This window comes from Muntiacus reevesi, chromosome 3 (genome assembly GCF_963930625.1).
Source record: "Muntiacus reevesi chromosome 3, mMunRee1.1, whole genome shotgun sequence".
NCBI classification, from domain to species: domain Eukaryota; kingdom Metazoa; phylum Chordata; class Mammalia; order Artiodactyla; family Cervidae; genus Muntiacus; species Muntiacus reevesi.
In genome coordinates this window covers 233,780,289-233,804,162 of record NC_089251.1, presented here as the reverse complement: position 1 = coordinate 233,804,162, position 23,874 = coordinate 233,780,289, and the positions used below count along the sequence as shown (strand labels likewise).

General features: G+C 34.9%; 1 protein-coding gene across 1 annotated transcript in view; it reads left to right on the top strand.

Annotated features, from left to right (window-relative positions):
• The window catches only part of BAZ2B (bromodomain adjacent to zinc finger domain 2B), a 318,837-nt gene extending 295,337 nt beyond the window's left edge, over positions 1-23,500 (top strand). Inside the window, 7 exon segments of the mRNA XM_065931616.1 lie at positions 2,892-3,202; positions 3,589-3,724; positions 6,877-7,023; positions 18,230-18,492; positions 18,738-18,881; positions 22,020-22,140; positions 22,142-23,500. Coding sequence (XP_065787688.1) covers positions 2,892-3,202; positions 3,589-3,724; positions 6,877-7,023; positions 18,230-18,492; positions 18,738-18,881; positions 22,020-22,140; positions 22,142-22,174 — 1,155 coding nt within the window. The 3' untranslated portion in view covers positions 22,175-23,500.
• Positions 23,501-23,874: the final 374 nt, after the last annotated feature.

Below are 23,874 nucleotides of genomic sequence, written 5' to 3'. Positions count from 1 at the left end.
AGAAAGCTTGTCACCTAATAGAGACATAAGACATGTATACATCTCTGCAGAATCTGTTAAACTGATCATAGAGAAGAGTCATGCATGAATTTAGAAAAAGAATACACAACTTCTGGTAGAGACATGGAAGAGATGAAGGGACATTCATGCAGAAGTTGAGATAGAGGTTGAGAAAGTGAGTCAGCTTTTGACAAGGAATGCCATACTAGAAAGAGTAAACAGCCTGAGCAGAGCACGAGGATCTAGAAGATTAGGACATGTTTCGTGGAGTTGTAAATTGTGGAATATGACTACAGTGTAGGATTTGTGATGAGAACACTAGAGGAAGAGGTAGACAGGTACGTGAATGTCATAGTAAAAATGTGGACTTTGCTAAGCAGTAGGGAAATTCTGAAGAATTTTGAAGAAGAAGATCAATATAAGCAAGCTGAGTTATAAGATCATCCATTTATTCAATCAACATGTAAATATTGAGTGCCTACTATTTACCTTCACTGTGCTGGAGATAATATGAAAGCAGACGTGGTCCCTGTCCTCATGGAATTTAGAGGTAGAAAGATTAATCCAATAATCACAGTAGTATAAAGTTGCAAGTACCACCAGTCTTGCTGTTGTTCAGTCACTCAGTCGTGTCTGACTCTGCGACACTATGGTCTGCAGCACGCCAGGCTTCCCTGTCCTTAATCATCTCCCAGAGATTGCTCAAACTCACATCCATTGAGTCGGTGATGTCATCTAACCATCTCGTCTTCTGTCATCGCCTTCTAGTCCTCTATCATCTCCTTCTCCTCCTGCCTTCAATCTCTCCCAGCATCACGGTCTTTTCTGAAGAGTCAGCTCTTCGCATCAGGTGGCCAAAAGTATTGGAGTTTCAACTTCAGCATCAGTCCTTTCAGTGAATATTCGGGACTGATTTCCTTTAGGATGGACTGGTTGGATCTCCTTGCAGTCCAGTGGACTCTCAAAAGTCTTCTCCAACACCACAGTTCAAAAACATCAATTCTTCTGCACCCAGCCTTCTTTGTGGTCCAATTTTCACATCCATACATGACTAATGGAAAAATCATAGTTTTGACTAGACGGACCTTTGTTGGCAAAGTAATGTCTCTGCTTTTTAATATGCTGTCTAGGTTTGTCATAGCTTTTCCTCCAAGGAGCAAGCATTTTTTAATTTCGTGGCTGCAGTCAATGTGATTTTGGAGTCCAAGAAAATAAAATGTCACTGTTTACATTGTTTCCCCATATATTTGCCATGAAGTGTTGAGACCAGATGCGATGATCTTCATTTTTTGAATGTTGAGTTTTAAGACAGCTTTTGCACTCTGCTCTTTCACCTTCATTAAGAGGCTCTTTAGTTCCTCTTTGCTTTCTTCCATAAGAGTGGTGTTATCTGCATATCTGAGGTTATTGATATTTCTCCCAGTAATCTTGATTCCAGTTTGTGCTTCATCTACCCTGGCATTTTGCATGATATACTCTGCATATAAGTTAAATAAGCAGGGTGACAATATACAGCCTTGACATACTCCTTTTCCAATTTGGAACCAGTCCATTGTTCCATGTCTGGTTCTAACTGTTGCTTCTTGACCTGCATACAGATTTCTCAGGAGGCAAGTGAGATGCTCTGGTATTCCCATCTCTTGAAGAATTTTCCAGTTTGTTGTGATCCACACAAAGACTTTAGTGTAGTCAATGAAGGAGAAATAGATGTTTTCCTGGAACTCTTTTGCTTTTTCAATGATCCAACAGATGTTGGCAATTTGATCTCTGGTTCCTCTGCCTTTTCTAAATCCAGCTTGAACATCTGGAAGTTCTCGGTTCACGTAGTGTTGAAGCCTAGCTTGGAGAATTTTGAGCATTACTTTCCTAACATGTGAAATGAGTGCAATTGTGCAGTAGTTTGAACATTCTTTGGCACTACCTTTCTTTGGTTGGAATGAAAACTGACCTTTTTCCAGTCCTGTGGCCACTGCTGAGTTTTCCAAATTTGTTGGCGTATTGAGCACAGCACTTTCACAGCATCATCTTTTAGGACTTGAAATAGCGCAGCTGGAATTCCATCACCTCCACTAGCTTTGTTTGAAGTGATGCTTCAAACTTGACTTGACTTCACATTCCAGGATGTCTGGCTCTAGGTGAGTGATCACACCATCATAGTTTTCAAAGTCATTAAAGTCTTTTTTGTATAGTTCTTCTGTGTATTCTTACCACCTCTTCTTAATATCTTCTACTTCTATTAGGTCTATACCATTTCTGTCCTTTATTGTACCCATTTTTGCATGAAATGTTCCCTTGGTATCTCTAATTTTCTTGAAGAGATCCTTTGTCAGCTTGTAATATGGAGATTTAACCTCTTAAAATAGGTCAGGAAAGAATTCCCTGAGGATGTTTAACATGAGAGCTGCAGGATGAGTGGAGTTAATATGTTAAAAAAACAGATAAAGGCTATACACAGACAAATGTAACACCTCATGTAAACTCCTGCTGCTGAAAGAAAAATGGTGAGTACAAAGACCTATACAGAAGAGTAGTAGAAGGAAAGGAAGAACTAAGTTCAGAGACCACTGAGAGATTTCCATTGAGGTGGTTCCATGAAATGAATAAGCATTTAGTCTAAAGTTGCTCAGAATACTTTGCTGATTTTCATTTTACCTTTCATAACATCAAAAGTTCTTAAATTTTCTTCCCCAAACTTCTCTCACAATTGTTTCTTTTAATTTTTTGTTGTTGTTGTTCTTATTTCTACCTAGCATTAGGAAACACATGGTAAAAACTTTTAGTAAAGATCCTTGAGATCTGCTGGTGTCTGCTGCTATATTTTAAGTAAAGGTAATTCACCCATCAGGCATTTCAAGAGGAAACCATAGTAACATTATTCTTTTGATATATAGGGTTGGATGTGTCCAGAACCTGCATCAGAAAGGGAGGACTTGGTATATTTTGAACATAAGTCATTTTCTAAATTGTGCAAGGAGCATGATGGAGAATTTACTGGCGAAGAAGAAAGCAGTGCACATGCACTGGAACGGAAGAGTGACAACCCCCTAGATATAGCTGTAACCAGGCTGGCTGATTTGGAGCGGAACATTGAAAGAAGGTATCTGAAGAGCCCCTTAAGTACCACCATTCAGATCAAACTGGATAATGTGGGCACAGTTACTGTCCCTGCTCCTGCACCATCCATTAGTGGTGATGGTGACGGGTAGGTTATTGAGATTAACTTGAAAAATTATTGTGCTTCTTTGCTAATTGGAGCCTATTTTCTATTGCCTGTTATCTATGTATCTTCTTGTATGTCTGTGATCCATATGGATCATGCTACTTGCATGGTGCTTTGTAAAAACTTTTTTTTTTTGTTATGTGCGTTGATAATCCTGCAAAGTGATCTTACATTTACCTGGTTGTGACTAAGCTTTGAGGCACGTAGCCACAGTCTGTGCACTACATCAAGTTTAGTTGCTTAAACCTTATACTTATTGGCTGTTACATGTTTTTGTCATTGCTTGGCTTTCAGTGTGATGATTGTTTCACATTCAGTAACCATAAATGTGGACATGACCTACTTAATTTTTCTATATTTCAATGCAGAATTGAAGAGGATATTGCTCCAGGGCTCAGGGTATGGAGAAGGGCATTATCAGAAGCTCGCAGTGCTGCACAGGTAGCTCTGTGCATTCAGCAGTTACAGAAATCAATAGCATGGGAAAAATCAATTATGAAAGTTGTAAGTGTTTTTATTTAAGAAATACTATAGCTAAATTACTTTGTCCTGTTTTTTTCCAATCTTCAGATATTTCTTAGTTATACTTTATTATCAAAATAATGTATGCTGTACTTGAGAATTTGCTTAATTTTTAAATACTGTATAATTTGATACTTTCCTCCTTATCTTGAGCTTTTTGAAGGAATGGATCAAATATTACCTTTTGTTTTTAAGATCTTCTTTTTCTCTCCTTTGAATATTGCTTGTAGCTCCAACTGAAGTTATCTTCTGCATTTTGTCAAATAATAGTTGTTAAGCTAAATGTTTTGAAGGCTCTTTCAATCTTGTAAACATTCCAGTTGCTAACATTACCTGCTATATACATTCACTGCATTCCTGAAATGTCTTTATATTTGTATCAATTTTCTTTTTTTAATGCTAAAAATTCTTAGATAAGTAAATGAAATAAACAGAGACCTCTTCTTTTATGCACTTTTGATAGTGTTTGATATTGCTGGCATTAAGCATGGATATTTTAGTGTTTCCTCTAACAATTAAAACTATTTCTTTACCTTCTTTGTTCAAGTCCAGTTAGTTATCACATAGAGGCCTCTACTTTGTACTAGGCAACAAGTGCTATATATTCAAAATAAAAGCTATATTTCTTACATTTCCCACAGATATATTTATTTTAAATCATATATGTGTCCCCTTTCCTTTTATTTATTATAGAAATATATTTTATATGTTGACTTTTATGAATTATTTTAACAGTTGCTTTTGAATTGCTGATTAGCTTTAAAATTCAAACACTCGAGTTTTGTTTTCATGAATAAGGGTAAAATTCCTTTATTTAAATAGTTGTTCCCCAAAGAAAAAAGGTGATCCTTAAATAATTTGCACTTTTTCCTTCCTTTTTACCTCTCTGCCTAGACTACTCAAAATTTTATTCATTGTATACAAATAAATTTGATTTCTGCTATAGTTTTTCACTTCTTTCTAAAATGTCCATAGAATATGAATCTACAGTTTACGTATAACCTATACACAGAAACCCATAACTTATACCAAACTCTGCCTTTATATTAGTATAGTTACTTTCTGCCATCTTAAGTTTTATTTCAGTTTTTTGCAAATTCCTTTTCCATTGTTATTAATAAATTAATATGCATCCATCATTATTTAACTCCATTTCTCATAATTTTCATTTCTTTTTTAATGTTTAATAATACTATATTTGCTAAAAAAAAAAAAAAAACCACTTCTTTACAAAGAAGGCAGAGTTTTTTATTCAAAGATTAATGAGCTCTTTGTAACCTTTAATTAGAAATACAACAGGACCTATAAGAATCCTCATGATAAGAAGTATCAGAAAGTTAAAGTGCTCAATATCTTTAGAAATACCCTCTTTGCCAGAAACCAAGCTCTCTGAGAAAGAAGGAGCGGCCGTAGTTTGCCTTTAGGTACTTCTCAGTCCACTACCTACTTCCTGTTGTTTCTAATGTTAAGCCGTCAGCGACATCCTCTGTGGCATTCCCTGTCTTGTTTTTATTATGGTAGCAAAGTAGTTAAAACCAGAATGCTCCAACACACTGTGAGCTATTGATTTTCCAAAAAAGCTCAACATATGTTACCCTTTGTTAATAAGTGTCAGAAAATAATTTTTAAATCATAAAGAGATGTAAGATGGATTTTTTAGTATTTTTACCTGTCTCTTATAGAAGATTGTGAGAATTACTTAATGTTCGTGAACCTGATTTTTAAATTTTGTCATTATAGGGAATTAAATATAACCTTCAAAATATTATTTCTCCATGAATATTCTTATAATAGAAGTTTTAAAGAAATAACTCAGATATGGAGAAATAGTACCATAGTAAAGTATTTAGTGATATGGTTATTAGGAAAGGTCATAAAGTAAATACTTACTGTCAGAATATTAAACTCCTTTCTCTTCTAGTACCCGTGCCAATTTTAGTATTACGTGTATATTACATATATTTGATAGCTATTTATTAAGGTGAATAGCATGTATCTGCTGTTTTGGTAAGATTCTTAAGCTATCATTGGTGTACATGTTGAGCTATGAAAGACTATTTTAGACCTTCCCAGGTTAAGATTTAATGTTTTCTTGAAATTAAACAAATTAAATTTGAACAATTAAGCTTTTTTGGTTTTAAGAGTATTTAAATACATAACTTAAAATTAGTATAAATGATTTATAATTTACATGCTTTAATTATTTTAAATTGAAAAATAGTAATGTTTTCAGTTTTGGAATATTGATTACAGGACATTTTCTACTGCTACTGGAAATAAAAATTAAGTGTCAGAATATAATGTCAGTACTTACTGTTTTTTAAAGCTTGAAGTTTTTACTTGTCTAATCATCCTTCTTTCCTTTGTGAAACTTGTTATACAGAATATGTGTGCATGAGAAAAAAACTTCTCTCTATAGATTTTTAAATTCTTAATAGTATTAGAAGTTTTTCCACAGAGAAGAAATTATTTTTACTCCTAGAAAGTAACTAATGACCTCTAAATTCTTTAGTTTATTGTAACAGTTTTTTTCCCTTAGAAATCATTTTGTAGGATCCATTTTCTACATTTGTGACACATATTTGATTTGGGTTGATTTTTGAAGTTTCCTGGTTTAGACATAGTCAAAACATAGGGACATCTTATTATTATTATTTATGATTCTGATACTAATATAAGTTTCCTAATTTTGATCTTAAAAATTACTCTAACTTTTACTTATTTCTTTCTCAGGATGTCATGAGGATGCTAAGATAAGCAAATGATGAAATATATTAAAAAATTAAAGTACCATGTATTAAAGCTATTCATTGCTTTATGTGCTCTAATGTCATGTTAATTATTTCATATGTTAATGTGTACATGCTTCTGAAGTGTGTGCAGGCATTCAACCTCTAGCTTTGTTCTTTGCAGTGTACTTGAAATGTGCATTTACCCCAATTGAACTGCTCACCCCGTCATGTGGTCCATATCTGTGTAACGAGAGATACATAGATGTGTATGGCTACTGTTTATTTGTTAGCAAGCGGAATGTTCATTACTAATATGAATTAGGAATTATGGTGTGTTTAATATCCCAATACCTATCATTCATAGCAGAGTCTTAATTTTAAATGATTTTTCATGTATTATAGTACTGCCAGATCTGTCGAAAGGGAGATAATGAAGAACTGCTCCTCCTTTGTGATGGCTGTGACAAAGGCTGTCATACATACTGCCATAGACCCAAGATTACAACTATACCAGATGGGGATTGGTTTTGTCCAGCTTGCATTGCTAAGGTAAGACTGATCTAAAACTTATTTTTTTTTATTATACAGCAAAGTGATTCAGTTACACATATATATTTTTCAAGTTACTTTCCATTCTAGGTTATTAGGAGATTTTGAATATACTTCCTTTGCTAAACAGTAAATCCTTGTTGCTTATCTATTTTATGTGTAGTAGTTTGTATCTGTTAATCCTGTACCCCTAATTTATCCTCCCCCCTCTATCTTTCCTCTTTGGTAACCGTGTTTGTTTTCTATGCCTGTAAGTCTCTTTCTTGTTTACATAAAGATTCATTTTTATTATTTTTTAGATTCCCCATATAAGTGATAAACTATTTGTCTGATTTCACTTAGTATAATAATTTCTAGGTTCATACATATTGCTGCAAATGGGAATATTTCATTCTCTTTTATGGCTGAGTAACAGTCTGATATGTATGTATACCACATCTTCTCAAACCAGTTGACTGTCTGATGTGCACTTGAATTGTTTCTGTGTCTTGGCTCTTGTAAATAGTGCTTCTGTGACCATTAGGGTACATGTATCCTTTTGAACTAAGAGTTTTCATCTTTTCCAGGTTTATGCCCAGGAGTGGGATAGCTGGATCATAGGGGAGCTCTATTTTTATTTTTTTTAAGGAACCTTCATACTCTTTTCCATAGATAGCTATACCAATTTACATTCTCATCAACAGAGTAAGAGGGTTCCCTTTTCTCCACACCCTCTCCAGCACTTATTATCTGTAGACTTTTTGATGATAGCCATTCTAACTGGTATGAGGTAATACCTCATTGTGGTTTTGATGTACGTTTTTCTAATAATTATTTAAACTGACCATCTTTTCACATGCCTGTTAGCCATCTATGTATGTCTTATTTGGAAAATATCTATTTAGATCTTCTGCCCATTTTTTGACCGGGTTGTTTGTGTTTTTGATACTGAGTTGTATGAGCTGTTTGTGTACTTTGGTTATTAACTCCTTGTCATTTAATATTGTTTGCAAATATTTTCTCCCAGTCTGGTAGGTCTTTTTGTTTTGTTGTTGTTTTCCTTTGCTGTGGAAAACCTTTAAAGTATGATTAAGTCTCATTTATTTTTGCTTTTAAGGCTTCCCTGGTGGCTAAGATGGTAAAAAGTCTGCCTGCAATGAGGGAGAGTGGGGTTTGATCCTTGGGTTAGGAAGATCCCCTGGAGAAAGAAATGGCAACCCACTCCAGTGTTCTTGCTTGGAGAATTCCATGGACAGAGGAGCCTGGCAAGCTACAGTCCATGGGGTCGCAAAGACTCAGACATGACTGAGCAACTAACAGTGACACTGACTGATTTTTGCTTTTTCTTCTTTTGCCTTGGAAAACTGGACTAAGAAAATATTGCTATGATTTATGTCCAAGAATGTTTTGTGTATGTTCTCTTCTAGTTTTATGTGTCAGTCTTATATTTACATCTGAAACTATTTTGAGTTTATTTTTATATATGGTGTGAGGGAATGTTCCAATTTCATTGATTACTTGTAGCTGTCCAACTTTTCCAACACCAATTACTGAAGAAACTGTTCTTTCTCCATTATATATTCTTGCCTCCTTTGTTGTAGATTAATTGACTGTAGGTGTATGGGTTCATTTCTAGGCTCTCTGTTCTGTTCCATTGATCCATATGTCTTTGTGCTAATACCACAGTTTTGATTACTGTAGCTTTGTATTAGGTTGGTGCAGAAGTAATTACCATTTTGACTGTGAATTTTAAATCATTATAACTAGGTTCAAACACATCTTTATTCATCAAAATAGGAATCATTACAATCAACACATTTTGCCAATAAGAAATATGTTGGTTTATTCCTGTAGTGTAAAAATCTGTGCTTCGGGATTCGACAAACTCTTGGAAAGCATTTTCTGCCTCCTCCTGGTTGTGGAAGCGTTTTCCCTGCAAAAAGTTGTCAAGAGATGCTTGAAGATGTAGTAGTCAGTTGATAAGAGATCAGGTGAAAATGGAAGATGAGGCAAAACTTTGTAGCCCAATTCACTTAACTTTTGAAGTGTTGGTTGTGTGACATGTGGTTGGGCGTTGTCGTGGGGAAGTATGGACCCTTTCTGTTGACTGATGCCAGCTGCAAGTGTTACAGTTTTGGTGCATGTCATTGATTTGCTGAGCATACTTCTCAGATGTAATGGTTTAGCTGGGATTCAGAAAGCTGTAGTGAATCAGACACCACCAAACAGTGACCACGACCATTTTTGTTGCAAGTTTGGCTTTGGGACTTGCTTCAGAGCTTCTTTGGTGAACTGGTCATCACTGGCTGTCCTGTAAAATCCACTTTCTGTCACATGTCACAGTCTGATTGAGAAATGGTTTGTTGTTGTTGCGTAGAGTAAGAGAAGACAACACTTTAAATTTTTTTGATTTTCAGTCAGCTCATGAGGCACCCACTTATCGAGCTTTTTTCACCTTTCCAATTTGCTTCAAACGCAGAATGACCATAGAATGGTAGATGTTGAGTTCTTCAGCAAACTTCTCATGTAGTTGTAAGCAGATCAGCTTTGATGACTGCTCTCAATTGGTCATTGTCAACGTCCAGTGGCTGGCCATTACACCCCTCACCTTCACGGCTTTTGTCTTCTTGCAAAACTTCCTGCACTGCCAGTGCACTGTATGTTCATTACCAGTTCCTGGGCTGAATGTGTTGCTGATGTTGCAAGTTATCTCCACTGCTTTATAACCCATTTTGAACTCGAATAAGAAAATAGCTAAAATTTGCTTTTTGTCTAGCATCATTTCCATAGTCCAAAATAAATATAAAATAAACAGTAAGTAATAAGTCATTAGCAAAAAAAAGCAAGAAATGCACATTAAAATTATATATAACATAACCACATTAATTAATAATGTACTCCAATATCAAACAGCAAATTTCAACAACGCCAAAACCACAATTACATTTGTACCAACCTAATAGTATTTTCTGAAGGCTGGGAAGGTTATACCTCCAGGTTTCTTCTTTTTTCCTCAGGATTGCTTTGGTAATTCTGGGTCTTTTGTGATTCCATATAAATTTTAGTATTTTTTAGTAGTATTAATAAGTTTTAAACTTCCAGTCAAAATGAAGCATTTTATATGGATTTTTGAGATACAATTCATATATGATAAAATGCACTTTAAAGTGTGCAATTCAGTGATGTATAATATATTCACAAAGTTGTACAATCATCACCACTATCAAATTCCAGAACATCTTCATGACCCGCTTAAATAATCCTAATACCCATTAGCATTCACTTCCAATTCCCCTTCTCTTCTCAGCTTTTGGCAACCAATCTACTTCCTATCTCTATGAATTTGCCAATTCTGGTCATTATAGATGTATTAAATCACATAATATGTGGCCTTTTTCTTTCACCTAGCATAATATCTTCAAGGTTCATCTATGTTTCAGCACTTCATTTTAAAGTCAGATGATATTTCATTATGTGGATAGACCATTTTGTTTATCTGTTCAGTTGATAGACTTTTTCATTATTTCTACGTTTTGACTTTTATCAGTAATGCTGCTAGAAATAGTCATATACAAGTTTTTTTATGAATATGTTTCCACTTTTTTTGGTTATATACCTAAGAGTAGAATTGCTTGGTCATATGGTATTAAGCATATGTATTTTAAGTCACTTCCATGTCTATGCTAAGTTGCTTCAATCATGTCCAACTCTGTGCAACCCTGTGGACCATAGTCCACAATCTCCTCTGTCTATGGGATTCTCCAGGCAAGAATACCAGAGTGGGTTGCCATGCCCTCCTCCAGGGGATCTTTCTGACCCAGGAATTGAACCCATGTCTCTTATGTCTCCTGCATTGGCAGGCATTCTTTACCACTAGCACCACCTGGGAAGTCACTTTCCAGTCACATATAAATCGGAAACCTATGAACTCTCATACAAATTGATTAAGGAGAAGCAATATGATAAAGTAGAAAGAGATGAGTTTTAGAGTTAAAATGTAAGTGTGAAAGGGTTAGAATGTATTGAGGCCCAGACTCACCGTTAGGTTTTCTTTATCTCACTCTCTTCCATGTTTAATCTCTTGACTTAATTATTACCAGTAACTGCCACCTCTTCATAAACTCAGTTTCAAATGTCCATCTATCCACTGCCTCCTTTCTTTCCCATTCACTCTCTCTAGCACTCCTACTCCAATAATTCTTTGATCTCATCAGGACCTTCAGTTCATTTATCTTAAGACCTTCTCACTGTCCCTCTCCACCTTCATGTCTTCTTTTTGCTCCTATAATCACAGCATCTACCCTTAGCTTCTGTTCCTCTCTCTCACTTGGTAAAGCCGTCATTCTGGTTAATCCAATTCTCTGACTTCTCTAGTAGCTTAATATTCAGATACAAAGGTGTCTTAAATGTGATTGGAGAGAACACCCAGCCTTTTAAATTTAAGGCTAAGAGGGCCTTTAATGGTGCCTGATAATTTAGTGTCTCCTCTATTCTCAGTCTCAGCTGATGATGTTACTCTCATTTCACTATGAACATGGAAGCCATCATAAGAAAATATCACAAAAATCCATCACACCTACCATACTTTCTATATCTGGGCTAGCATCCTCTACCTTCTGTCCTGTTGCCACGAACTGCTTGTGCCCCTAACTAAGCCAATTAGCCAACTTGTGCTTCAGATCCCATCCCCATCTCACCTCCTTAGGAGAATGAGGAACACCTCTAGCAGTTCTGTCTTCTCCCGCACCATCAGTTTCTACTTCTGCACTGGGTTCTTTCTCATAAGACTACCAACATGATACGATTTCTCCCATCTTACAAAAGCTAAACAAAAACTCTCTTTTAGCCTCACTTCTCCCTTGATCCACTTCCCCAATTTCTCCCCTTCCCTTTGCTGAAAAGCTTTCTGTAATGGTTCTCTCCAATTTCTCTCCTCCGATTTACTCTTAAACTCATTCCAGTCATATTTTTACCTCCACGACGTCTCCAAAATTACTCTTACAGTGCCCACAAAAGATTTCCACATTGCTCAGTCCAGTGACTACTGCTCAGATCATCTAACTTAATATTTACATTTGATAAAATGGAACTTCCCCTCCTCCTTGATATCCTGTCTTCACTTGTCTTCTAGGATACCATATTCATCTGGTGTTCTTCCTGACTTTGCTCCTTTTCAGTCTCCTTTGCTGGTTTTTCTCACCTCCTAGATCTATAAATATTGGAGTACTTTTCTTAACTTCAAAGTTACGTCTATAAAATGGAATAGAATATCTGCTTTGTGGGGATTTGTGAGGATCAGATATGCTTGTGTGTTTGAAGTTTTTTATAACTTCAAAAAATTCTCTGATATATTTATATTCATACTTTATTATATTTTATATTTATATATTATATTTTCTATTTACAAAATAGCAGAAGTCTCACATGGCATGGTATTCACTAATAATTACTTTTCTATTTCTTGTTGCTTGATCATTTTTGTCATATAGAATTAAATGTAGTTTAATAATAATCTTCACTGGTTGTACATAAATTATCTTTTAGTTTCAAACTGTCAAGTGAAAGAAAGTTTCTCTTTTTGTGTATGGTGTTAGAAAGTGTTCTAGTTTCATTCTTTTGGTTGACCAGTTTTCCCAGCACCACTTGTTAAAGAGGTTGTCTTTTTTCCATTGTATATCCTTGCCTCCTTTGTCAAAGATAAGGTATCCATAGGTTCGTGGATTTATCTCTGGGCTTTCTATTCTGTTCCATTGATCTATATTTCTGTCTTTGTGCCAGTACCATACTGTCTTGATGACTGTGGCTTTGTAGTAGAGTCTGAAGTCAGGCAGATTGATTCCTCCAGTTCCATTCTTCTTTCTCAACATTACTTTGGCTATTTGAGGTTTTTTGTATTTCCATACAAATCGTGAAATTATTTGTTCTAGTTCTGTGAAAAATACCGTTGGTAGCTTGATAGGGATTGCATTGAATCTATAGATTGCTTTGGGTAGAATAGCCATTTTGACAATATTGATTCTTCCAATCCATGAACACGGTATGTTTCTCCATCTGTTTGTGTCCTCTTTGATTTCTTTCATCAGTGTTTTATAGTTTTCTATGTACAGGTCTTTTGTTTCTTTAGGTAGATATACTCCTAAGTATTTTATTCTTTTTGTTGCAATGGTGAATGGTATTGTTTCCTTAATTTCTCTTTCTGTTTTTTCATTGTTAGTATATAGGAATGCAAGGGATTTCTGTGTGTTAATTTTATATCCTGCAACTTTACTATATTCATTGATTAGCTCTAGTAATTTTCTGGAAGAGTCTTTAGGGTTTTCTATGTAGAGGATCATGTCATCTGCAAACAGCGAGAGTTTCACTTCTTCTTTTCCTATCTGGATTCCTTTTACTTCTTTTTCTGCTCTGATTGCTGTGGCCAAAACTTTCAAGACTATGTTGAATAGTAGTGGTGAGAGTGGGCACCCTTGTCTTGTTCCTGATTTCAGGGGAAATGCTTTCAATTTTTCACCATTGAGGGTGATGCTTGCTGTGGGTTTGTCATATATAGCTTTTATTATGTTGAGGTATGTTCCCTCTATTCCTGACACAAAAATAAACTCAAAATGGATTAAAGATCTAAATGTAAGACCAGAAACTATAAAACTCCTAGAGGAGAACATAGGCAAAACACTCTCCGATATAAATCTCAGCGGGGTCCTCTATGACCCACCTCCCAGAATATTGGAAATAAAAGCAAAACTAAACAAATGGGACCTAATGAAACTTAAAAGCTTCTGCACTACAAAGGAAACTATAAATAAGGTGAAAAGACAGCCCTCAGATTGGGAGAAAATAATAGCAAATGAAGAAACAGACAAAGGATTAATCTCAAAAATATACAAGCAACTCCTGAAGCTCAATTCCAGAAAAATAAATGACCCAATCAAAAAATGGGCCAAAGAACTAAACAGACATTTCTCCAAAGAAGACATACAGATGGCTAACAAACACATGAAAAGATGCTCAACATCACTCATTATCAGAGAAATGCAAATCAAAACCACAATGAGGTACCATTACACGCCAGTCAGGATGGCTGCTATCCAAAAGTCTACAAGCAATACATGCTGGAGAGGGTGTGGAGAAAAGGGAACCCTCTTACACTGTTGGTGGGAATGCAAACTAGTACAGCCACTATGGAAAACAGTGTGGAGATTTCTTAAAAAATTGGAAATAGAACTGCCATATGACCCAGCAATACCACTTCTGGGCATACACACCGAGGAAACCAGATCTGAAAGAGACACGTGCACCCCAATGTTCATCGCAGCACTGTTTATAATAGCCAGGATATGGAAGCAGCCTAGATGCCCATCCGCAGATGAATGGATAAGGAAGCTGTGGTACATATACACCATGGAATATTACTCAGCCGTTAAAAAGAATTCATTTGAATCAGTTCTAATGAGATGGATGAAACTGGAGCCCATTATACAGAGTGAAGTAAGCCAGAAAGATAAAGAACATTACAGCATACTAACACATATATATGGAATTTAGAAAGATGGTAATGATAACCCTATATGCAAAACAGAAAAAGAGACACAGAAGTACAGAACAGACTTTTGAACTCTGTGGGAGAAGGTGAGGGTGGGATGTTTCAAAAGAACAGCATGTATATTATCTATGGTGAAACAGATCACTAGCCCAGGTGAGATGCATGAGACGAGTGCTCGGGCCTGGTGCACTGGGAGGACCCAGAAGAGTCGGGTGGAGAGGGAGGTGGGAGGGGGGATCGGGATGGGGAATATGTGTAACTCTATGGCTGATTCGTGTCAATGTATGACAAAACCCACTGAAATGTTGTGAAGTAATTGGCCTCCAACTAATAAAATAAAATTTAAAAAATAAATAAATAAATAAATAAATAAAAGAAAGTTTCTCTACTACTTTGTGAATTACTAACAAATCAGTGTCTTCAGGCCTGGGGGGTACCATCTGGTAGGCTATAGGATGTCTTGTTTTCTGTCAGTTTGCTTAAATTAGCCTTCTGGTGTCTGTCATTTCAGTACCAGACTAGAGGTCTGTAATCCTATCCAAGCACTTCTATGTAAATGCAGCTTTCTAAGTCTCTCCCCTGTTTTGTTTTGGGGTTTTTTTGTTTGTTTGTTTCTTGGCCATGCTGTGAGGCTTGTGGAATCTTAGTTCCCCAGCCAAGGATTGTACCCAGGCCCACAGGAGAGAAAGCACAGAGTCTTAACCACTGGACCACCAGGAAATTCCCTTTCTATTGTTTGGTTTTTTTTTTTTTGTAGTGGTTTTTGTCATTCATTGACATGAATCAGCCATGGATTTACATGTATTCCCCATCCCTCTACTGTTTTTTTTAAGTGATGTATTACATGTTAGTCGCCCAGTCATGTCCAACTCTTTGCAACCCTGCCAGACTCCTCTGTCCATGGAACTCTCCAGGCAAGAGTACTGGAGTGAGTAAGCCATTCCCTTCTCCATGGGATCTTCCTGACCAGGGATTGAACCCAGGTCTCCTGCATTCCAGGCAGATTCTTTACCATCTGATCCACCAGGAAGCCCATGCTTCTTATAGCAATAGAAATACTATAACCATTTAATTTTGATATATATAGATTTTTAAAGTTAAGGTTTTAAAAATCTTTCCAGTAATTCAGTTATTTTCAAATATTTATATTATACAATTTGCTCTCAAATGGCTATTTCTGCATACATCATTGTGACTAAGTGTATACACACACACACACACACACACACACACACACACGTACACTGTATTAAAGATATATATATATATTCTCTCTGTCACAGAATTAAAGACTTGTGTGTGTATATACATACATATTTATACACAATCATATACACAAATAAGAAATTCTAAATTCTGGTGCCTAAGAAGCCAAATCACACAAAAGCATCAGGCAGGACTGTAGCAAATAGGAAAGTCAAGTCGCACCCCTATTTTTATGTAACAGTCATCACTCAACTCTGGCAAATTGTTACCATGTAGACATGTGGGCCCAGTGTTCCAAGATCTACTAGTATTTCAAGATTATGGATTTTATGCATATTCTCGCAAATGTTAAATATTGGCAGCAAATTCAGAATTTATATAAGCATTATGGCCAAACTACAACACATTCTGTGGGCTGTTTATAGTCTGTGAACCACCAGTTCACAACTTCTGATATATAATTACACAAACATAACAGAAATGGGCTCTTATATGTGTGTAATCTGATAGATTCTACTTAAGACTTACTAAAGTTTCTCTTTGGATTTGGACTCTACTAAGATAGAAAGAGTGGGGATGGTGGGGAGTCTGTGCAAGAACACAGACATCTGGTAATACCGGTTCTGTATAAAAGCTGCTTGTAAAAGTATATGTATGTGCATAATCCAATGAGGTAAGTGCGATAAACATCATTTATCAAAGAAATAGAGAGGCTCCATTATCTTTTTAAAACATCACAAGAGTCTTTTATTTCTGTGGATTTAAATTTCATGTTTTCTTACTATGAGTATTAATTTGTTAGAATATGATCCCAAGTAATATTTTAGTTCACATAAGAACTAGAAATTATTCCTGTGCTTCTTCTCTTTTTAAGTAACACAGTTACTCAGTCTAACTTAATCTTCATTAAACAGACCTTTTCCTCATGAATTAAGCTTTCTCTTTCTGTTTTTCTAGTGCTGAAAACTTTCAGGGCATAGTATTAAAACAAAATAATTAGATTTTAGTAAATAAAAATTAATAAACTAAATGCAGAAGAGACTTAATAAAACATTTTAATTTTATTCCAATTTCAAGAGGTCGTGATTCTTTGATACGGTATGGGGAAGGTGTTAGATTTATGGTTTGTCTTATTATTTTAGCCAATTAAAATATCTCCTTAATTATACTTTTACCTTACCAACAGAGAACCAAATACTTTTAATTGTTTGATTAAAAGCGATTTTTCAAAATAAAGATAGAAGAGGTCCTGAAATCCTCAAAGAAATTGATACGAAATACTCCAGAAAAATGTTTTTCAGCCAAATTCATTCCAAGAATACATCTAGCTTTAAACTATCGCTAGATTGATATCTGACTCTTAAGTGTTAAGTCTATGATTTCTTAATTATCTGGTTAAGAAAGAAGATTGTTTTCTAAAAGAGGACAACTATCCTGGAAAATTAAAACAAAAGCCACACATTACCAGTATCTTTGCACTGATATTCGTCAGTGATCTATTATATTTATTGTAACATTTAAGTCTGAAAGCACAGATTTACTTCCCTATTTCCAAACTGAGGGGTAGGAAGGAGCTTAATCATTGTATCAATGTGCTGCCTGTAAATTGTAGTTAGACTGCATGAGGTCGTGTTGAGCTTTTTGTTTTGTTTTGTTTTTTCATACAATTTTAGAGCTAGAATGACTTTACCAATTGTGTGGCATGTCTTTTTTATTTTACAAGTGAGATAATGGGGACTCACAGATGTTTTTGTACAAAGTTCCATAGCTAGTAACTGACAGAGTCATAGCTACAATTCATGTTCTTTGAGTCCAAATATAATCTCTTTTATACTATTTCTTTATTGTTTTCCTCAAATATTGACATTTTTTTATCTTCCTTCACCTTTGCTTTGTTCACATCTGGTAACCACAACCTGGTGGAACTCTATCCTTGTAGAGACTGCCTTTTCTCTTTAACTATTTAGTAGAAAGAAGTATCAATTTCCAAGTATATTTGATTGCTTACAAAGGACTTCTCTGTTTAACACTTCATGAGCTATTTTCCTTATTTTGGTCTAGCTTTTTAATTATCTCTTCAACTTGCTTATTATTAAGATCTGTATTTTTGTTTATATTCATCTTTGTTAAAATTATATTGTGCTCCAAAAAGTAGCACTTTGCATCTTTAAAGTCATGCTGCTGGTGACCTGGACTCAGAAACAGTGCTGCCAAGTTCTGTGGTACCAAAGATTGATTGCCATGTGACCAACATCATCAGATCTTAAGAACTCCTAAAATAAATTGTTCATGCTTTATTAGATTTTTTGCCTCATATTATAGGAGAAAAAAATTCATAGATCTCTCTTGAAATTATCAACCTTCTAGATCAGAGATAATATTCTTTTTGTTTGCCCTGTCAGACTTTCATAACATAAAATAATAAAAGGCCTCTCAACAGTTATTTTTCTTACACCTCATTTCCTTTTTTTTAAATTACAGGCAAGTGGTCAAACCCTAAAAATCAAAAAACTTCATGTCAAAGGAAAAAAGAGTGAGTCAAAAAAAGGCAAGAAAGTGACTTTACCAGGGGATACTGAAGATGAAGACTCTGCGTCAACAAGCAGTTCACTGAAGAGAGGAGTCAAAGACCTGAAGAAAAGAAAAATGGAGGAGAGCAATTCTGTTAACTCATCAAAGCAAGAAAGTTTCACTTCTGTTAAGAAGCCTAAAAGAGATGACTCCAAGGACCTAGCTCTTTGCAGGTATTATTATTTCAGTTCTCATGTACTGTAGATTTACAGCTTCCCATTTTATTTGCTTAGAAATCACCTACCATAGTAAGACAACTTTTTGACAGTTTGTATAAATAGGAAATGAAAGTCTATAGTATATCTTTTTTAAAGAAATCAATTTGCATTTTTTACTTGAAAGATTGGAAAGCTAAATTTTTAATAAAAATAGATGTTTCTAAAGCATAGATACTGATTTCAGACATTATTTTCTTTAGTATGATCCTTACTGAAATGGAAACTCATGAGGATGCATGGCCTTTTCTACTTCCTGTAAACTTGAAACTTGTTCCTGGTTATAAGAAAGTTATTAAGAAGCCTATGGATTTTTCTACAATTAGAGAGAAATTAAGTAGTGGACAGTAAGTAAATCATTTCAGTTCAATATCCATTGAATGCTTTGTATATGCTGGGTACTTTTCTAGTGAGCCAAAAATACATTAATTAACAACAAAGACATAGGCTCTGCCTAAGGATCAGGGTAGCAGAGTATGTAAGACAAATCAATTAAGATTATTTAAATATTTAAAAAGCTGTGCGATAAAGCTTTCTGACATTGGAAAGGCACTAAACCCAGCCTGGAAGGTAAGGAAAAGTATCAAGAAAATCTCCAAAGTAAATAACATGTAACCTAGAGCTTGTATTGTATATCAGTGGAACATTGACACTATCTCATGTGACTTTAATGAAAATTGACCCTGTAATATTTTTCAGAGTATTACAGTGGAGAGATAGAAGATCACTGGAAATGTTAAATAGTAAAAGCCTTATTGTGGGTTGTTGGAGAATACTGAAAATGCATTTATTAAATGTGGAAGAATATTATTATCTGCTCTTCTCTACCCTATTATCTTTGTGATCCTATCCAAAGAGCAAAAGGACTTCTGGCCACAGTTAATGATCTTTACTAGATTGCCTCAGACTTCTGCCAGAGTAGCAGCTGTTAGATAGTGGCATTTAGTTGGTTCTGGACATTGGACACTAGTTCTAGACATTTTGGAGCCACAAGAATAAGGCTTACAAAACAAGCCCACATAAAAGCACTCTTCGTGTCAATGGCCAAGCTGTGCATCTACATTCTCCATTCTGCCTGCTCCCTTTAATCCTCCATACCAGTTTAGCTAAATATATAGACTATGCCCATCACTTCAAGCAAAGTCATTAAAAAATATGGACAAATAAGGAAATTTATATTTTAAAAAACTATAAAATATATTTAATTGCATTATTGTATTCTTCCTGGATATTCTTTTGGTTAAAATCTCTGTAGCCTATAATCTACACTCAATTTAGAAGAGTTGCATAGAACTTAACTCATAAAGATCAGTGACTGTCTTCTATGTATGAAATTATTTACAAGATTGACCAAATGACTAGTTTATTTCTCTGGAGGCTGAACTGTCAGTTTTTTAAAGAATTATATCCATTTCACTTTACTATTTTTTTTAATTTCCAAAGGGACCTGCTTTGACTCAGAAAACATTAAAACTATTGATTCTAATACAATCCAAATAGCAGAAACTTCTGTCTATATATGAACTAGTCCTTTTGCTTTCTCTATCAAAATACTCAGACATTACGGAGGGTAGCATGGACTTTGTAGTCATCATGACCAGGACAGAAACATGCAGGAAAACCTTCCCAGTGTTCCATAATTCTCCAGTTCATGGATAGAGGATGAAGCTAAACCTCAAAATAAGCAGGCTTATATATTAACACAGAATTACCAGAAGATCTGCAAAATCAAAGCTCCCTTTTGAGAATGGGTCCTGGTGAATGCAGGAGGTCAAAGCAGAGGCAAGCAGATAGAAGCAGTTCTTTATAATCTTATTTGTGATGTCAGCCATATGGGAGGCAAAATTCAGAGAATTCAGGCTCTTCCAACTTTGAGTTGTTTTATTAAACCCAAATTAATGAGTAGGGACTCAAACTCATATAATATTTCAATTTTTAAACTAAAAAAACTTAAGAGAACAGAGGGGAGGAAGTACCTTACTGTAATGAATCTTTCTGGGTTCCATAGGCTGCCCCTTCCTTTCATAAAAGAAGGGCCCAGACGTGGGAATTGCACTTACTTCACTAGAATCTCACCTAGAATTCTCTCCTGGATTTGTCTCCCTAGCATTAATCATTAACCTTTTCTTGTAGTAAGGAACAGTATAAAGAGAGAAATATTTCTCAAGGTAACTTTAAAATATTTTATAAAAATTATTTCCACACATGTTACCTGATTGCATTTATGTAAAATGTCCAGAATAGGTTAATGTATAGAGACAAAAGGAAGGGTTGATGGTTGCCAGGGGCTAGAGATAGGAAGGAATAGAGTATATGCTTAACGGATTAAGAGGTTTGTTTTGGGGTGATGACAGTGTTCTGGAGTCTAGGTATTACAATGTTTTGAGTGTGCTAAATACCTTAATTATCTACTTTAAATGGTTAATTTGATGTTATGTGAATTTCACCTCAATTTAAAAAATAATAATTCCTAGAACTGGAAAATAGATGAGGTTACATAGGGCTTATAGCTCTGTGAACTCATTACAGATAAAGAAATTTTTCTCTTTTATTGTTGCACTTATTAGAAGGTAGAAGTGAAAAGACTGTACAAGGTATTTCATGAAATAAATAATTCCACTTTTACCAGGTCTCAGAGCTTCAGTGTGTGCTCCATATGTATTTCTAATGGGTAAATTATTTTAGTATCCAATTAGTATACTCTTGCTTTGGCTTGGGTTGGCTTGAAAGGCACTACTCTTTCTTTACCAATAAGTTTAGGCATATTCATGCAGCTTTCATTCTCTTCTCTGGGTTCTTACAGGGAAAGAGAAATGGGATTATCCTACCAAAGAAAGCGCTGAGTGCTTTTCATTGAAAGGCAGTTCCTAATGTTATCTCCAGTAAAGAGATAGCACGTGCTTTTTCTGCTTATTTTGGATCATCATACTCTAGTGTTTGAGCAAGAGTGTATCTGAAGAGGGAAGAAAAATGGAAAGGAGCAAGGTTTAAACAGAGGGACCAACCCTGGGATGTATGTAAAAGCTCCAGGGCAGATGTCATGTTCATAGTGCATAGGAAGCATTTATATTATTTTTACTGCAGCTAAATATTTTTGAATGTGAATAATAGAGCACTACAAGTGATACAGTTGGTCAGAGTTAATAAGTCAGTTGGAATGAATCCAGTAACAGAACTGTGATACAGGTTCAACAGGAATTTGGATGTAAGAAAAATGCTAGTTTGTTGAAATATATCATGATCCTCAAGAGAAGTCTGTTCTGCATTTAACCTGCCTTTAAATTCTGTAAGTTCAGAACACATGCAGTTTTTTAAATGTCCCATTTATAAGATGGTATAATGTGTTTTATATCAGTTTAAAAGCAGTTACCCTATTTTTTTCATTTTGCTTTCAGTTTTACATTTAATCTTTTATTACCTCTTTCTTTGTCTGCAAAATGAAACCAGTCTACAAAAGCAATCTCTAATCGTGTGTTTTCTTCCAGGTATCCAAACCTTGAAACTTTTGCTCTAGATGTCAGGCTTGTTTTTGACAACTGTGAAACATTTAATGAAGATGATTCTGATATAGGCAGAGCTGGCCACAGTATGAGAAAGTATTTTGAAAAAAAAGTGGACAGATACTTTCAAAGTGAGCTGAAGTTATAATAATCTTTTCTTTTTTTTCCCTTTTAAATAAGGACGAATGAGACCAGCAATGTGAACTGTATTTACACACATGTGCAAGGCACATACATAATGACTTTTTTTCCCTTAAAATAAGTATCACGATAAAAAAAGTATCAGAAGAATGATACCATTTTTAAAGGCTTCACTCCTACAACAACCAAGGCCTTTGGTTATGGGTTTGTGTGATTTATCAGCTAATTTAGGTAGAACAGGGAAGCACACCCAAAGAATTTTCAAAGGAAAGGGTGTTATAGTGCAATAGCAATTAAAATATATCAAATCGCACTGAATATTCAACACCAGAGCTCTAACATGGGAAATGGTTCTTTCCCTCTCAATAAATATCTATTTTTCATTTTTTTACTTTGTAGTTTATTTTTTAGTGAATGTATTTAATTTTATGAATTATTTATGATTAAACCACATCCAGAATCTTCGTTTTCTGTGAAAAGGAAGAACTAGAAAAATTGCTTTAAATCTTGAAAATACAACAAGGAATGTTTTAAAATATAAAACAAAGCCAAGTTAAACTGTTTACACTGATGTGCTATAAAAGCACCAAAAATAAACTTTACTGTAGAGTTACAAGTACATTTATATATATATACATATATATATATATATATATATGTTGCTGCATCACTTGTGTAGTTAAATTGTATTTCAAAACAGTGAAGAAAAATTGACATGTATATACTGTTCATTATTGTTTATATTAAGTCTTGTTTTAAATATGTATTATGTGTATATATTGTTTGCAGACATTATTGTTTATGCCTTAGAAGGATTGTAGCATTTTATTTTAGTCTGAAGGTAATTATAGCTATACAGCTTGTACAGTAATTATCCTCTACCAACACTGTGGCGTCTCCTTGATCTTGGTAGTGCCTGCCTTTGAAACAGGGTGTAGGGGATATTAGTTTTCCATTTTTTCTATTTTGTTATATAATTTTAAGCCACCAGGGCCTAAATTAAAGTATAATCATTTGTATCCATGTGGAATAAAATTGTGACAATTTCCTACGCACACAGTATTTTTTCATAGAAACATTTCCCTCCCATTTGCCTTGCCTCAGAAATAAATTTACAAGACATTTGTAACCACTGTGTTTTATCTACTGTGTGTTGTGGTGGCCTGTTGGAGGCAAATAGATCAGAATTTTTTTGTACCTATGTAAGAGTACTTGAAGTTTTATTTAAAATAAAATGTTGTGGAAAAGGTAGCATTCTTTTTTTTAGGAGTGTTATTTTTCACTACTATGTGTGGCACGGATACAATAAAAACTTTTACAAACTAGTTTTTTAGTTTTTCTTAATGAACTTGGAAATATTAAAACAAAGCTAGTTAATTTAATTTGCTTTTTACAGAATCATAAAGGAGGAGCATCAGAACACTGGGTGGGGTGGAGGAAGGTGGTCTTACATAATGTGACTTTCATTAGTCTCTGAACCTCTCTGGACCACGTTTTATTGTTTATTTCACACTTTCCATATGAAAAGGTTAGAATATTTTTTAAGGTCTGGTTCTGATAGGTGAAATGTCTCTATTGTAAACATACAACCCAGTTGTCAAGAAAAATTGGTCATATAAATTCATCTAATAAGTCATGAGGTACAAGTTCAAGTGTTTTATGATTTGATGCCTTACTGGGGTCTTAGGAATCATCAATG